The sequence below is a fragment of the Poecilia mexicana genome, unplaced genomic scaffold (assembly GCF_051168715.1).
Source record: "Poecilia mexicana isolate PSO_F unplaced genomic scaffold, ASM5116871v1 scaffold_15, whole genome shotgun sequence".
NCBI lineage: Eukaryota > Metazoa > Chordata > Actinopteri > Cyprinodontiformes > Poeciliidae > Poecilia > Poecilia mexicana.
The window spans coordinates 12856162-12870718 of NW_028263384.1; the positions used below are offsets into that span (position 1 = coordinate 12856162).

General features: G+C 43.5%; 1 protein-coding gene across 1 annotated transcript; it reads left to right on the forward strand.

The window, feature by feature from the left end:
* The first annotated feature begins 1592 nt into the window (after positions 1 to 1592).
* On the forward strand, positions 1593 to 12504 carry klf5a (Kruppel like factor 5a). The gene is made up of 4 exons (XM_014968125.2): positions 1593 to 1952; positions 2798 to 3836; positions 4925 to 4984; positions 9569 to 12504. The coding sequence occupies exons 1-4, from the start codon at positions 1791 to 1793 to the stop codon at positions 9745 to 9747; spliced, it is 1440 nt and encodes a 479-aa protein (XP_014823611.2). The 5' UTR covers positions 1593 to 1790; the 3' UTR covers positions 9748 to 12504.
* Positions 12505 to 14557: the final 2053 nt, after the last annotated feature.

Consider the following 14557-nt stretch of genomic DNA (forward strand, 5'->3'; position numbering starts at 1 on the left):
GGTTGTGCAAGTAAATTTGAGTTTTGTCATCAGAAGCCGTGCAAGAACCGGACTGAATAATGGCTTCTCTGACTCAAGAGAACATGTGAGCTTGGTCTTCAGGACTGAAATTACAATAGCAATATTCTAGTAAAAGCACACTTGTACTAGGCACTTTTTTTGTCAAACATCAATATATTTTATTTGAATTGTATGTAAAAGAATATATATAGTTAAAAGTTTTTATTTCAAATAAAAAATTTACACAGGAACGCTTTTGTATTTAGTTCCTTTAGTTTGTTACCCTTAAATAAAATCGTGTGCGACCATGTGGACTAAGGGAATGATTACTTTTGTAAGGCAAAGAAGGGTCTTTTTCCACCAAAAAATTTATATTGACATTTTTACTAAGGCAAAAATTTAATATCTCAAAGGCTGTCTGGGAAAAACTACCAGAAAACTGCAAAAATGCTGAAACCCTGAGTTCTTTTAAATCAAGGCTAAACACATATGTTGAGTTTCCTTTATTTTAAGTAAAATATCATCATTAGTCTGTTCCATCTGCTCTTTACATTCATTCATTATACCACTTTAATGTAATGGGGTTTTTTGTAAGCATGTAACACTTTGATCTACCTTATTGCTGAAACGTGTTCTGCAGATGATTTATATCTTATAAACTAAACCATATATATAGTGTGTTTATGTATAACATTTCATAATCACATTGGACAAATGTAAACGTATACATTTGTTCTCTGTTGACCCAGTGGTATATTTCCTGGATGCAAATACATGTTAAAGTACATCAAAGAAATACTCTTAAATGTCAGTATTTCCTGACATTTGAGAAACAGGAAATACTCTTAAAGGAAAAATCTCGAATGGGCTTTACTTCATAATCTTTCCTAGGATGCAGTTTTCCGTGTTTCTTGTGCACTTTTTTATTTTTTTGCTCCCACTCAACTTTCCACTAATACTGAAATGCATCACTCTATGAACGAACAGCTTCTTCAATAAAGAGATTTTACTACTTTGTGTACAGCTGTCAAATCAGCAGTTGCACCAACGATTATGTAGGACATAACATGTTTATGTTTTCAAAAATATAAGAAGTTTCTATTGGTCTTATAACTTAATGCAAAAGTGAATCTTGGGTTTCTACTGGCTGAGAGTCAACAACAACCCTAGTGTCAGGGATGAAATGCGACGTAGAAATTGAATATATCAGTTTTAGTGTATTAGTTTTGTTTTTCTATCGGTTGAATTAAAATATATCCACTTTTATACTATATCAAGCTTGTTAAAGTAGGATTAAAGAGAAATATACATTTTAACACAAGCGATCACAATTAAAAATTGACGATCAGGTTTAGGGTGTACACGCAAAAATGAGAGACGGGGAAAGTGTATCTACTGCTGTCGTGAAAAAGAATTAAATGTCCTCCACATTTTCGGCTGCCCGGCCGGCCCAGCACGTTCCAGGACGCTTCTGTGAGCGTATTTAGATGGAGCGAAGGGCGGTGGCCGGTGAATGAATAATCAAGGCTTCGATGGGCGGCGCAGGCTCCGTATTTACACTGGGCCGCTCCGCCCTACGCAGAGATAGAAAACTGTCTGCGGGCCGGAGGGATGGAACAAGTGGAAGGAGATGTTGCCGACAGGCACACATTAATTACTCCGCCACACGCTCTGCAACTCGTCCGGCTGCGCTCCTTCCCCATTGCGCTGTAGCGGCAGCAGCAGCAGCAGCATCCTCCTCTCTGCAGAACAGAACGAGCGATCATCCGGGCTGCCTGCGTCGGAGCTTCATGGCCGCAGCACTGACGATGAGCGGCGCGCAGGAGGACCCGTTCTACCCGCTGCAGAAAGCGGCGCTGCCGGCCGCCTTCTCTCTGGAGGACTCGGCGCTGTTCGGCCTGGACTGTAAAATCTCAGAAGCGGACAAGGCAGGGCAGAATGACTACACGCAGGTAAGGAATCAAGAGCAACTTCACATGTTATGGGTTTCTTTGAATGGGCGTGGCAGATTGGGGGCAGCGAACCCAGATTTTGTTTCTCCGCTCCTGGCCTGGAAATGGAGCCGGGCTCCGCTATCTTGATTGTAGTCATCACTTTATTATTTTTACACCGTGTCGGGCCGCGGTAAGCGACCCAGCAGCTCCGCCTGAAGTCGCCTTCAGCGCATGTTTGTCTACGCCAGCCAGCCAGCCAGTTGGTCACCAGCTGTTGGTCTCCCTTTGGTGTCCACTCACACCATCATACCACAGTGACGACAACTGACTCGGACAGAAATGTCCCGGCCGGCTCTGTCCCCAGTTAGGAGGAAACTTGTGCAGCAGAGGAGAGAAGTGTGTGTGTAACAGCTGGTAGGTTGTGGAGCCTCAAATAGCAGCCCATCCCTAGACTGCTGCTGCTGCTACTGCTGCTGCTGCTGCTGCAGCGGACAGGGAGACATGGGTGGTTCCCCTCCAGCCCCCCATTTCCTCTCGTGGTGCCGTTTCATCCTCTGCTGTCAGGTTTAACTAACTTTCACGGTAACCAGGTGGCGCTTTTTACCTGAACTAGACTGACTTATGAATGGCAGCCATAATAAAAACATGCCCAAAACATGGTTGTATCCTTCACTGTTGGCCTCATCAAGTAGGTGTTTGAGTTCAGCTTTGCAGGCAGTGAGGGAATGTTGCAGCTGCCCATTGATGACTACTTGATAAATGCTTCAGCAGTGACTGTTCTACCAAACTTTTGTCTCAGAATAGTTTCGTGGAAGCTTTGTGCTCGAATTTGTTTCTAAGCGCTTGGTTTGTTTTCTCCACAGGTGAAGTGTGAGATGGACAGGTATCTCTCCCCTCCTGCCTTTCCACCCCAGACAGACAGCCAGCAGAAGTCACATAGAGACATCACGTCGGCGGCGGAGCAGTTCTTTAGCGGAGACCACGCCGGGGCTCCCTACACCCTCAACATGAACCTTTACCTCCCCGACGTGGCCTACCTGAGGATGGGCTCGTGTGAGCAGGTGCGGCCCCCTCAGGCCCAGAACCGCGCCGGCCTGGCCCAGATTAAAACGGAAGCTGCCTCGTCGTGTTTCGGCCCGCACCTACAGCCCCACTGCCCAGACGGTACACCCACGAGCAGCTGTGGCACATCCGGGCACGAGCCTAGCAACGCTGCATTGGAAACCTCAGCCATAAACATGTCGCTAACAGGGTTACCGGACTTCACGAGTGTTTTCACCCAGTCGGGAGGAGAGGTGTTCATCAAACAGGAAATGCCGTCGCAGTTCGAGCAGCAAGGCATCCACCACGACGGCAGCGGCTCACTCTTCCAGCTGCTGAACGCCGGGTTGGATCATCACCACATTGATGGGATGGAGACTCAACAGCAGCAGATGCAGCACAATTCCAGTGTTCATGCACCTTTCCATGATTTACCAGTAAATCATGCTTCTTCCCAGCAAGAGCAGGGCACCAAGGCGAGCTACCGCAGGGTGTACGCGCATCCTAATGCTCAGGTGCACTCCCATTACTTGCAGCAGCAGGTGCCCTACCTGCCTCCCTCCCCGCCCAGCTCCGAGCCGGGCAGTCCCGACAGACAGAAGGAGCTGCTCCACACCCTGTCCCCTCCTCCTTCGTACGCCGCCACCATCGCCTCCAAGTTGGCAGGGGCCACGCCGGGGCTCGGACCTGGCCCGGGACCCGCCGGCTTCGCCCTGCCCACTCCAGTCCAAGGCCCGTCTCCGGGCCTCCCCCAGGGCCCCGCAGCCCAGACCACGACGCAGAACTCCGGGACCGTCCGATACAACCGGAGGAACAACCCGGACTTGGAGAAACGCCGGATCCACCACTGTGATTACCCAGGTTAGGAGAGCATCACGCCCTCCACGTTGTGCGTGCGCGCGCGCTGATTGTTTCCCCCGCTGTATTGTGTTTTCGTCTTTTTCCCGGTGCTGTGGTCAGACCAGACTGACGTCTGGCCAGTCAGGAAGGTCAGCATTATGACGACCAGATTCATTTTAAGACTCCCCTGCATTTTTTTGAAATTACACGTTGCTTTTTGAACTTCTGTCCCAGACCTCTGGGGTCACCATGCCTTCTCTGCACTCTGCTTCAGCGGCGTCGCTGAAATGTAATGCCAGTGCATTTTCTTTAACCATAAGCTCAGAAAAAAAAAAAAAACACTTTGCATTTATTATCGCAACCTAAACGATTGTATTACTACCAGCCCAGAAACCCTGACTGTTGAGCCTAAATCAACGCTGGAATGATTGTGGCATGAACCTGTGCTTTTGTGGCTGTTTTAATTACACAGAAGGCAGTCATTTGATCTTTTTTCCCCTACACACACACACACACACACACACACACATTTGCATGCATGCTTGAGATAGCTTGCTCAGGTTAAAGTATTTTCTTAAACTGCCTGACAAACAGCCACACACATTCAGGCTGTGCGATGTGCAGCAACTTGTAGAACATGAAATGTTAACTAGCCTGTGGCAGCAGGTAAAGGAGAGAGAGGGGGGGGAGAGGACTTTGGTGAGCTCCCTGTAGCTTGTTCGTACACGCTTAACTTCTTTAAAAGTGAGATGACACACATCCATCATTTCCCTGAATCCACCTTTCACACAAGTATCTGTTAAGTTGTACTCTTGTACAGTATAATCACGGCGGGGCAGGACCTTTCTAAATATTATTTTTCACAGATTATTTTGCTTATTGGGACAAGCTAAATCCCACATAGACTGAGTTTGAGCAAAGAGCTATGATACTCTGTTGAGGATCTCCGGAGCATTTACTGTGCTTCATTCCACACAGCTTCTGGTCTTCATTAGTTCAAATTTCTTGCATACCGCAGCTCGGTTTATTGGGTAAATGCATATCTGACACAAGCAGATTATTTTGGTCTAAGCTGTCTGCTTTTGTTTATCTCCATCTCTTTGCCTCAGGCTGCAAGAAGGTCTACACCAAGTCGTCCCATCTGAAAGCCCACCTCAGGACTCACACGGGTAAGATGCACCTCTGATCGATGCGCTTTTCTGTCCGCTGTGCTCGGGTTTCAGGTGTCCGCGCTGGCACCGTGTTGCTAGGCAGACCGCCGACTTCTCGTCATGTGTTTGTAAGCGTATCCTCATTCCACATCCTCAGTCCCAATATACTATTCCATCAAAACAGGTGGAAGTGCCACACTTCTGCCAGTGGGTGAGGGGGAATGACTCTAGCAGTATGTGATCGGGGCTAGACGTGCGGTGCCGTCTTTCTCAGATTCACGTCACCAGATCAGATAAAGTGCACTTTCCCAACGCCGGTGTTGCTTTTATTGCTGCTATTAAAGCTACTCGACAAACTCCTTTTGCAAAACAAAACTTTTTAGATGCAGTGTGTCACCTTTACAGGTATTTTTTTGCTATAAAGGTAGTTTGTTGTAAATCGTTATCTAATCAAGAAAAAAATCCACCTTCCGAAAGACGAGCTTCTCAACGTGCCCGCCTCTGATGACATCACGTAAGGTGTAAAAAAAAAAAAACAAGCAGATTTGTTTTGAAGATGTTTCATGTCAGTGTTGTCAATTCCCCATTGATTGCGCTTTGTGTGGCTGCGGGAAAACATTTACGCCATATATGAGAACGCTTCAGGAAATCTGGCAACAGTTAAACACGCTAAAGTGATTTGTTTCAGTTTCCTGCTGACTGGAATGGACAGATTTTGGTTTAAAAGATCTTCGGCGATCATATGGAACCACCTTGTTTTTAAAACAAAAAAACGAAAACACGGTTTGGTCGGCGTGGAGTGTTTAATTCAGAACCGCTGTATTCTTCCAAAAACTATCACCAGACAGATTTATCAACCCGGTCCTCCTAGTTAAACCCATCATTCATGCACCTGCAGAACAGCGAATACCATCAACAGCATTTCTGTCCACACGGGATGTGAGAGAAACAAATACTTTAAAGTTCTAAAAATGTTTAAATGTCCAAATTAAAATAAAAAAAAAAAATTCTAAAAACCTTCTAAATTTAATGTATAATAAGGAGATTTTGCCTGAAATTATAACTAGGTGGACTTTTTATTTTTGATTTGTCTCATTAAAACTTATACTTCTGCCCAAGTTATTGGTGGTTATAAAGCCATGATTTTCAAACATCTATGTCAGTCGTTCATTTTATATTTATGCTTCTAGATTAGCATCTTAAATGACAAAATAAAGCAATTTGAGATCAAACATTTATATTTAATGCCGATTGTTATATCCTGGATTTTCCAGAGTACGGATTACAAGTAGAATGTATAATTTTATTACTTTGTGTGAGGATTCTGCATGTAAACCGGTCAGGTGGAATATTTGCAACAGGAGTAAAAACCACATTCACACCAGTTAGAAATCTGATCACAGCTTAAGATTTCTGCCATCACTTGGTGGATGTTTAGTTGCCAGTTGTTACATCCAATGACTTGAGATAGTTTGCTTTTATTCATATCATATTGTGAGAAAATTGGGGTGGGATGAATCCAGTAAAAAAATAAAAAAATAATAATAATCTACCCGCAGGATGTCATTTAGTTATTTTTGGTTTGATCGGGATTCATGATCTGTCATTTTGCGTCACACGGCCTTAACAGCATGAAGACCAAAACAGATGTGAAAGGAGTGTAACACAAAGTATAACAGATTTACTGAGGGATGGAATGACATGGATCTATTCAATTTTTGGTGCCTCTGATGTCACTGACCCAAATGAACAAAGCAGAATTATCAGGATTGTTTTATCTAATTATGTAATGTTTTTTTGTGAAGTCCTTCAGTGGAAAGCCATACCTTCTTACCCAGCTTTGTTTGTTTTTTTTTGTTTGTTTGTTTTTATCAGTTCATATTTGTTAGTGAGAGTAAATGCAGTGGATTGATAGTAGTTTTTACTGTACACAAATTTTTGTTGCCCAAAAGCTCTTCCTGTTTTAAGTCCCCCCCCCCCCCTCTCAAATAATCCTGGTCGCATGCACTTTCCCTTTATCTCCGATCCCCTTTCCGTCTCTGTGTTTTCCTCAATCCGTTTCCTCCTCGCACGTTTAGTTTCAAACCATTTGGTTTTCCTGGACGAACAGAGTCAACAAACAAGTGCTTAGGTGTTGGGCCCCACCTCGCTCCAGCTGACAAAACAAAGCTTCTGTTGATATCTGGGCATTCCTCGCTCATCTGGAAGTACACACAAAAAGCTCTCTCTTTCTCTCTCTCTTCCTCACCCAGAATCAGTTCCACTCATTAATCCGGGTGATTTGTGCAAAACGGTGGTGTGCGTGTGTGCGTGTGTGTGCATGTCTCTGAAGTGCATTTCAGTATTAGGAACATGACACGACAATTATATCATTCATGCTGCAGGCTGATTGTGGTTATTTCAGTTATTACAGACCACAAGATGAGAGAACAACACGTAAACGGTTGCATAGCTCGAGCTATATATCCTCCCCACTCTCAACAACCTTTTCTTTTCTCTCTCTCTCTCAGTTCCTTTCGTTCATCCAATCATCCTTCCATCTAGTTTTTTTTGTTTGTTTGTTTTTTGGATGGCTTCCACCTTCAACCCTTTGTGAAATCCCCTTCCCCCAACAATTTATTTCTATCTTTGTCTATTACTCATTCTACATCTCTGATTCAGATGCTTCAGTGCACACGCACACGCACACACACACACACACACACACACACACACTTCCTCACGCACCTGTCAGTAATCTGTATGAGATGATTCCTAATGCGTTTGGGCCCCGGTGGGAGTTCCCACTCTAATCTCCATCAACATCCATTACCCTGATTGTGAGTGTGTCGGTCTGTATTTGTGTGTGGGGAGGGTGGATGTGTCTGAAAGTGTATCCAGCTCGTTCTTTCATCGACTCTCTTGCTCGTGTTGTCCGCGTTCAGGTGCGCGTCGATGATGCGTTTCTTTAGTGTGCCAACGTCGTGATTCATCGCGCTGCGGCTTAATTGCGGTGGTTTGAGCAACACTTCACAGCCTGTTGTGCTTGTTCGGAGAGTTTGAAGCAACCCGAAGACGCTTAACGCCACTTGCTTAACTTCTGTGCCGTACAATTCAATCTGGACTCAACGCTTAAAACTAGAAACTTCTCACTTCCATCTCAATGGCGCAGTTGAGTCAGGGAAGTTTTTATTAATGAGATCTAAATCTTCTTAAGCCTGCCTCCGCACACACACAGACACACACACACACACACACACACACACACACACACACACACACACATACACACATACACACATACAAACACCTTTAACCTAAAGGTTAGAATGCTGCGCAGACATCAGAAAAAAATGCAAATCTTTCCACAGAAACTTTTCATTTCTATCAGCCATTTGCATTCTTGTTTTTGTTTTTGGTGAAACTGATATTTTTATGGTAATCATGCATTAAAAAATTTTTCTAGTTTGGCTTTAGACTTACACGGTTCAGGTGTATTAGGCTATTTTTTGTGGTGTGCACAAGGTTTTAGCACACTATCTATGAATATGATCTGCCGTCATGCAGGTCCTTATCATGACACTCCCATCTCTGTCCTTCACTTTCAGCACATTTCAGTTGGTCTGGCTGCAAAAATATCAATGACATCTGTACACTTTTTTTTTCTTTGTCTTTCCTGACTCTTCTGGCCAATTGTTTTCCACTTTCTTTTTCTGCTAGAATGTTAGCATGAGGCCTAAACAGAGAGCTGTGTTAAATAATATTGGTTTCATCAAAAATAATTAGAAATGCACCACTCAATTGGCCAGAGATCTTAATCAGCTAATTTCTCAAACTTCATTTTTGCTCTACAAAGTAATCGAGCAGTGCTTTTCCTTAATCTGAGTTACGTTGAACTCTTTGGTTAGAAACCAATGCTGTGGTGCATAAATTGGGACAATCTGGTAATTCTCTCAATTTCCCAATGGATTCAGAGGTACTGTCAAAGAACCTGCAGCACATTTTTAGAATTTACATTGGGGGGAAAAAAAAGTACTCTCTTCAGCTGATGTCATGTTTTACTTTCAGAGTCGAGATTAACAAAAACAGTAATTGTGCAAATGTTTAAAAAGGAGCATGTGCATGGCTTTGACCATGCACAAAGACGTTTGGACCAATGAGACTGAAACAAGCGATTGGGTAAAGGTTGAGGCCACACAAGGTTTCTGCAAAGCGCCTGCAGCCAGAGGCGTGGAATGAATAAGTGACAAACGGCCTAAACCCATCAAAGACGTGCCAGAAGTAGTGGTAGACAATACAGAGGAGTATCTGTGGGAAACTTGCGCAGCACTGGTGTTGGAGTGCTTGCTAAATGCCTGTGAGTGACAGTGTTATGACTGTATATGCTGTCAGACAACTGGAATTGTCAGCGAAGCCTGTTTTCCCAGTTTCTCCACCTGACTGTGTGAATCACTCAAAGGATTTAACTTGTGTTTTCAAAAAAAGTATATCACTGTCATCAGTACGTGCGACCCCTCACTTGAACAGTTTGCGAAAATGTTAAGACGTTCAGGTCGACACTGCTGTTATCTGAACTCACTAAGACTCCCTCCTCCTCCTTTCTCTCCTCCTCCTTCGTTGCAGGTGAGAAGCCGTACAGGTGCACGTGGGACAGCTGTGACTGGCGCTTCGCTCGATCCGACGAGCTCACGCGCCACTACCGGAAGCACACGGGGGCCAAGCCCTTCCAGTGCACCGTCTGCTCCCGCTCCTTCTCCAGGTCCGACCACCTCGCGCTGCACATGAAGAGGCACCAGAACTAGCCACGTTTTTTTTGTTTTTTTTTTTTGCACGCGTGCCACGGTCGTGCTGCGAGTGCCCTCGTCCTGAAGCTCACGTAAAGCGCTCGGCTTGAGTCCGACAGCTACAGTGTTAAGCGGCTGCGCGATGCCAAGCAGCTTTACTGACGTCCCAGCTCCTCCCGGTGCTGCCATCGATCGATACTATTGTATGATAGCTAAGGAAGAGAACAGTGGCCAAGAAAAATGTTTGGTTTAACACCGTCACAAGGTGTGATGAAAATTTCTTTGGACAAGAACAAAAAAAAAAAAAAAAAGCTCCATAGCATAAAGAAAATGGTAGCTCCTTCACGTTTTCCGGTCCATTTGGACTTTGTGTGACTGGAAAGAAAAAAAACATTGTCTGTCTTTTGTTGTAATGTAGAACTTCTTAATTCAAGAACATCTTTTGTTTACTCATTGGTATGTTTGTTTAAATAGCTGGAATATCCAGGTTTTATATTATTTTATTTTTTTTAACCAAGTCCTTCGGTTTGCACTAGAACTGATCGTGTATATCATGCACCAACAAAACGTTCATTATCACAACTGGACATGCCACGCCAGTCATCGCTGTCCGGATATTAAACATTGAAAGCATTTATTCTCCTGAGACAAAGAAGATGAAGCATAGAAGAAGAAGAAGGAAAAAAAAACATGAGAGGAAGGTAGAGATGGCAAGACTGAATTGTTTTTCGTTTTATAGAGAGGAAATCTGCAGATGGCTGAGTAACATAGGGACATGGGTGGATTGTAAAGAGCAGCCATTAGGTGATCAATTATTTAGAATGGGTTTTTGATGGATGTCCAGCCGGAGAAATGTAAGCAGACCTGACTCTGTTAAAACAGAAGCAGCTGTATTTATGCACAAGCTTGAATTAAGCATCTTCAGAATTTCATTTCTGTGCAGATTGTGCCATCCAACTTTTATTTTATTTTATTTTTTTATTTTTTATTTTTTTGCATTTTAACCAAAGTCTAATCTTCATCATCAACACCCCTATGAAGTGCCTCCTTCTGTGGTTAAATGTGTTCCTGTTCTGCCAGAGCTGTGATTAGTGTAGGCGGTTCTTTTAAACACACATGGTGCTGTTTTTGGTTCCTGTTCTGTTTTTTAAAAAAACAAAAAAATCTCTGAACTCAGTACGGGGAGAGGGAAACGAGAAACTTTAATATCCGAGAGCTGATCATCTCCATTGTAATATAACAGCTCAGCTCTGAACACTTGAGACATCCTGAAACGGCGTGGAGCTTTTGTACTAAAGTGACAGTCTGTCTCTTTCTCCAAGGAGGTTTTAGCCTTTTTTTTAATTTTTTTAAAATCTGTAGGCAGATAACTAGCAACAGGGCTCCATCAGGCCTTCAAACTTGGACACGTGCTCTGTTAGAGGACAGATTTGCTACGTTTTTGAACTTAAAGAACTTGAATATTTTACACATAGCTCCATTTAGATAAACGTCTTCCTCTTGCCGCCATTAGCACCCTGACAGCAGTTTTGTTCAGAGATGCACCAGTCAGAGTTTTTTTCGATCTGTTTTGTAAAACTTTGACCCGCCGTTACTTTGACTTTATGAGATGCTGACGTCTCATACTGGGTGCGCGCGCACCTTCATACACTGTAATTGAGAGCAACCACACCACAAATTGGGTTTTTACCCGACGTTTCAAAACCAGAACCAAAGCACGGCAGACTGAGGTTGAAGCTCAGAAAGTCTGGCTCTCTCTCGCTCTCTCGCAGCTCGATGTTGCTGCAGATACACTGAAAGGTGCTGCTGTCAGTGCAGCCTGTTTTTTTTTTTTTTTTTTTTGCTGACATGCCGTGCGTTCACTGATGGGGAGAATATTTTTGAGTTTCCGACCTGACGATCAAGCAGAAAATCGGCCTTAATAGCTGATTTCTCGGTGCATCTCTGCTTTTGTTCTACTTTGGCAATGTACAATCGTGGAAACCACAACTCCATGATCCATTAAGACCTACTGTACCTTCTTTTTTTACTAACTAATAAAAACAAAACGGGACCGTTTTTTTAATTAAATAAATTTGGGTAGCTTTTGTTTATAGATGTCTGGTCTTAATGGATTACTTTATTTACAGAACATAAGCTTAAGAAGGGGGGGGGAAGGGAATCTGTCCTCTAATAAACACCCAGGTGTGAGTTTGATTGTGTGATTTGGCCTTTATAACTGTACTTGTTCATTCACTGCAGGTAGCTTAAAGATAATATAGCACTGTATTCTAACAAGGGAAATCTCTCTATTTATTTAATTGTGTAGACGCTGGGATATAACAGATTCACTGTGTTTGTTTTTTTGTTTGTTTTTTTACCCCAGCAAAAAATGCCTTAATGTAAATAAATGCACTGTAAATACATTTTTGTTCCATTTTTTTAAAAAATGTGTTAACAATAGGGCAGAAAAAGAGGAAAATGCCCTGCATCCAAAAAATATTTGAGCCTTACTCCTCAGTTTTGTTCTCTCGTCCAAACTATTTTAATGCCATTATATATATATATATATATATATATATATATATATATATATATATATATATATATATATATATATATATATATATATATATATATTGTCCTTCCAACAACTTATTTTTTGTAGCTTTTTTTGTTTGTTTGTTTTCTTCCATGGTAAACGTTCCAAAGACAAAAGTTGATTTTATTTTTTCTCTTTTCTCTCTTCAACTGAGTGAAACCGATGCTAATAAAGTGAAATGACACTTTTACAGATGTGTTGTCCTGCCTGAAATCATTGCGATACGATCGCTTCCCCGTATCTCTTCACTCAACCTGCTACCATGTGGAAATATCGCGGACGTGAGCTACGCACGGCACGGTGGGTCGGTGCTTTCTCCATGAGGTTCGGATTAAAGCTGGGGCCTGCTGTGCAGCCAGAAAGCGAGGTGCCCGAGGGGTGTTAAAACGAGTCTTGTCGAGGCTTGAATAAAACAAACCATACAAAACCACACACATAACCTCTTAAAACACAAGCAAGTTTTTTTTTTTTTTTTTTTGAGTGTGGAAGCACTGATCAGGACGGGGGCTAGATATATATCAGAACAAATAAAGATAAAGGCTATATGGGGGAGAGGCAGAGCCCCTCCTCCCCCCAAACTCCCTCATCCAGGACCTGTAAGTAACCTGCTGTACCCTTGCTGATGAACAAACAATAGCTCTTTGATATCCCAGCAAGAGACAATGGACAAGAAAATAAATCTGACCAGCACCACTTGGGGACCTGACTGGGGGGAATCCCACTGCATTGAACTGGACGTTCAAACACGCTCTCGGCACCATATGTTCCTGGTTTAAGTCATAAATGTGACCCGGGGTCTCTGTTGTAATCTACCTCAGATGTCTGCGAGGAGGGAGGAAGATGGAGAGAGAGAAAAAGAGAGGGGTGGGGGGGGGGGAGAAGTGAAACGCGGAACAATCCAAACAAAAGAATCTCTGGAGGGACCCAATCAAAACCACTTCCGTCCTCCTACATCTTCTCTCCATCTCCTCCTCCGCTCTTCTTCTTTGATTTCATTTTTCTCCCCCTGCTTTGCCTCGTCTTTCCATGCACCGCGCCCCCTCCTCTCTCCATACCCCTCCCCAGTACTTTCCCGGTGGAAAGTATTGCATGAAAAGTCCAGCGGCGCTACTCAGTAGGCCAGAGAGGAAGCTGTTCTCATAACCTGCTCAAATCCTCATCCTCATCTTCATTCACAGAAAGAAAGAAAGAAAGAAAGAAAGGAAGAAAGAAAGGAAGAAAGTTGCAGGTATTTATTTGAGGCTTTGATGTTTAAAAAAAGAAGCAGGACTGTCACACACACACACTCGGTGGTGACGAGTGAGTGGGAGCTACCGGTTCATGTTTTTGGATCAGCTAAATTAATGTCGCACATCTGGAAGAAGGCTTCTGCCTGCTCCACCCTCTGCTGTGCTGCGTTGGTGTGATTCCCAGTCCCCCCCTCCTCACCTCCTATCCTTTTTGTGAGTGTGTTTGTGAGTGTGCATGCTGGTATAAAGTTTCCAGCGCACCTCTCTTGAAGCAGACCACCCACTCGGAGGACCAACAGAGTGACCGCGGGGAGGGAGCGGACAGACACCGGCGCGCACTCGCATCATGCGCGGCTCCGTCCAAGATCAACTCTTCCCAATTTTCTCAGAATAGAACATGTTGTTGTCAGAGATGGGAGAGATACCACCGCAGCTGACATGCTAGCTCACAGCGAAGGATAACATCAAAGATGAAGGGTTCACCGCAAGACATTTTTATTAAAAAAAATAAAATAAAAGTGGTGTCTAAAGGTGACACTGATGGTTTCTTGAAAACGCTTAAGTATTAAGCATAATCGAAGCTGAAGTCTTTAGTTATAATGTATGAATGCTTGACAATCATCCTACATTGGACTTCACTGTTACTGTTTAATGAATATGTTACTTAATTTATGGCGTTTTTACCATCTGGCTTCTTCCGAATGTCTTCATGATGCTATAGGCGGGCTTTCTTTACGTACATCCATTCCAGTACCAGATTATTTCTATCTCTTTTTTATTTATTTTTTTTTGTGAATGGACTGAACTGATGTAGCGCTTTTGTCACATTTGCACTCACAAACACACCGGTGGATAAAGTTAAGTGCCTTTCCCAGGGGGAGGTGGGGAAGGGACATGTGGCAGGAGGAAGCTGGAATCGAACCTACAACCTTCCGATTGCAAGACCACTACTTTACCCACGGAGTCTGTGGGTTTCTTTAGTTGAAGCTGTAAAAAATGTACTATTAATTACTGGTGG

What these genes read in the sequence shown, in the direction of transcription:
- klf5a (XM_014968125.2), top strand. Translation starts at nt 1,791, where the DNA reads ATGGCCGCAGCACTGACGATGAGCGGCGCGCAGGAGGACCCGTTCTAC. An exon ending in GGCAGAATGACTACACGCAG is followed by an intron (nt 1,953 to 2,797) that starts GTAAGGAATCAA and finishes TTTTCTCCACAG; the next exon opens with GTGAAGTGTGAGATGGACAG. An exon ending in CCACCTCAGGACTCACACGG is followed by an intron (nt 4,985 to 9,568) that starts GTAAGATGCACC and finishes CCTTCGTTGCAG; the next exon opens with GTGAGAAGCCGTACAGGTGC.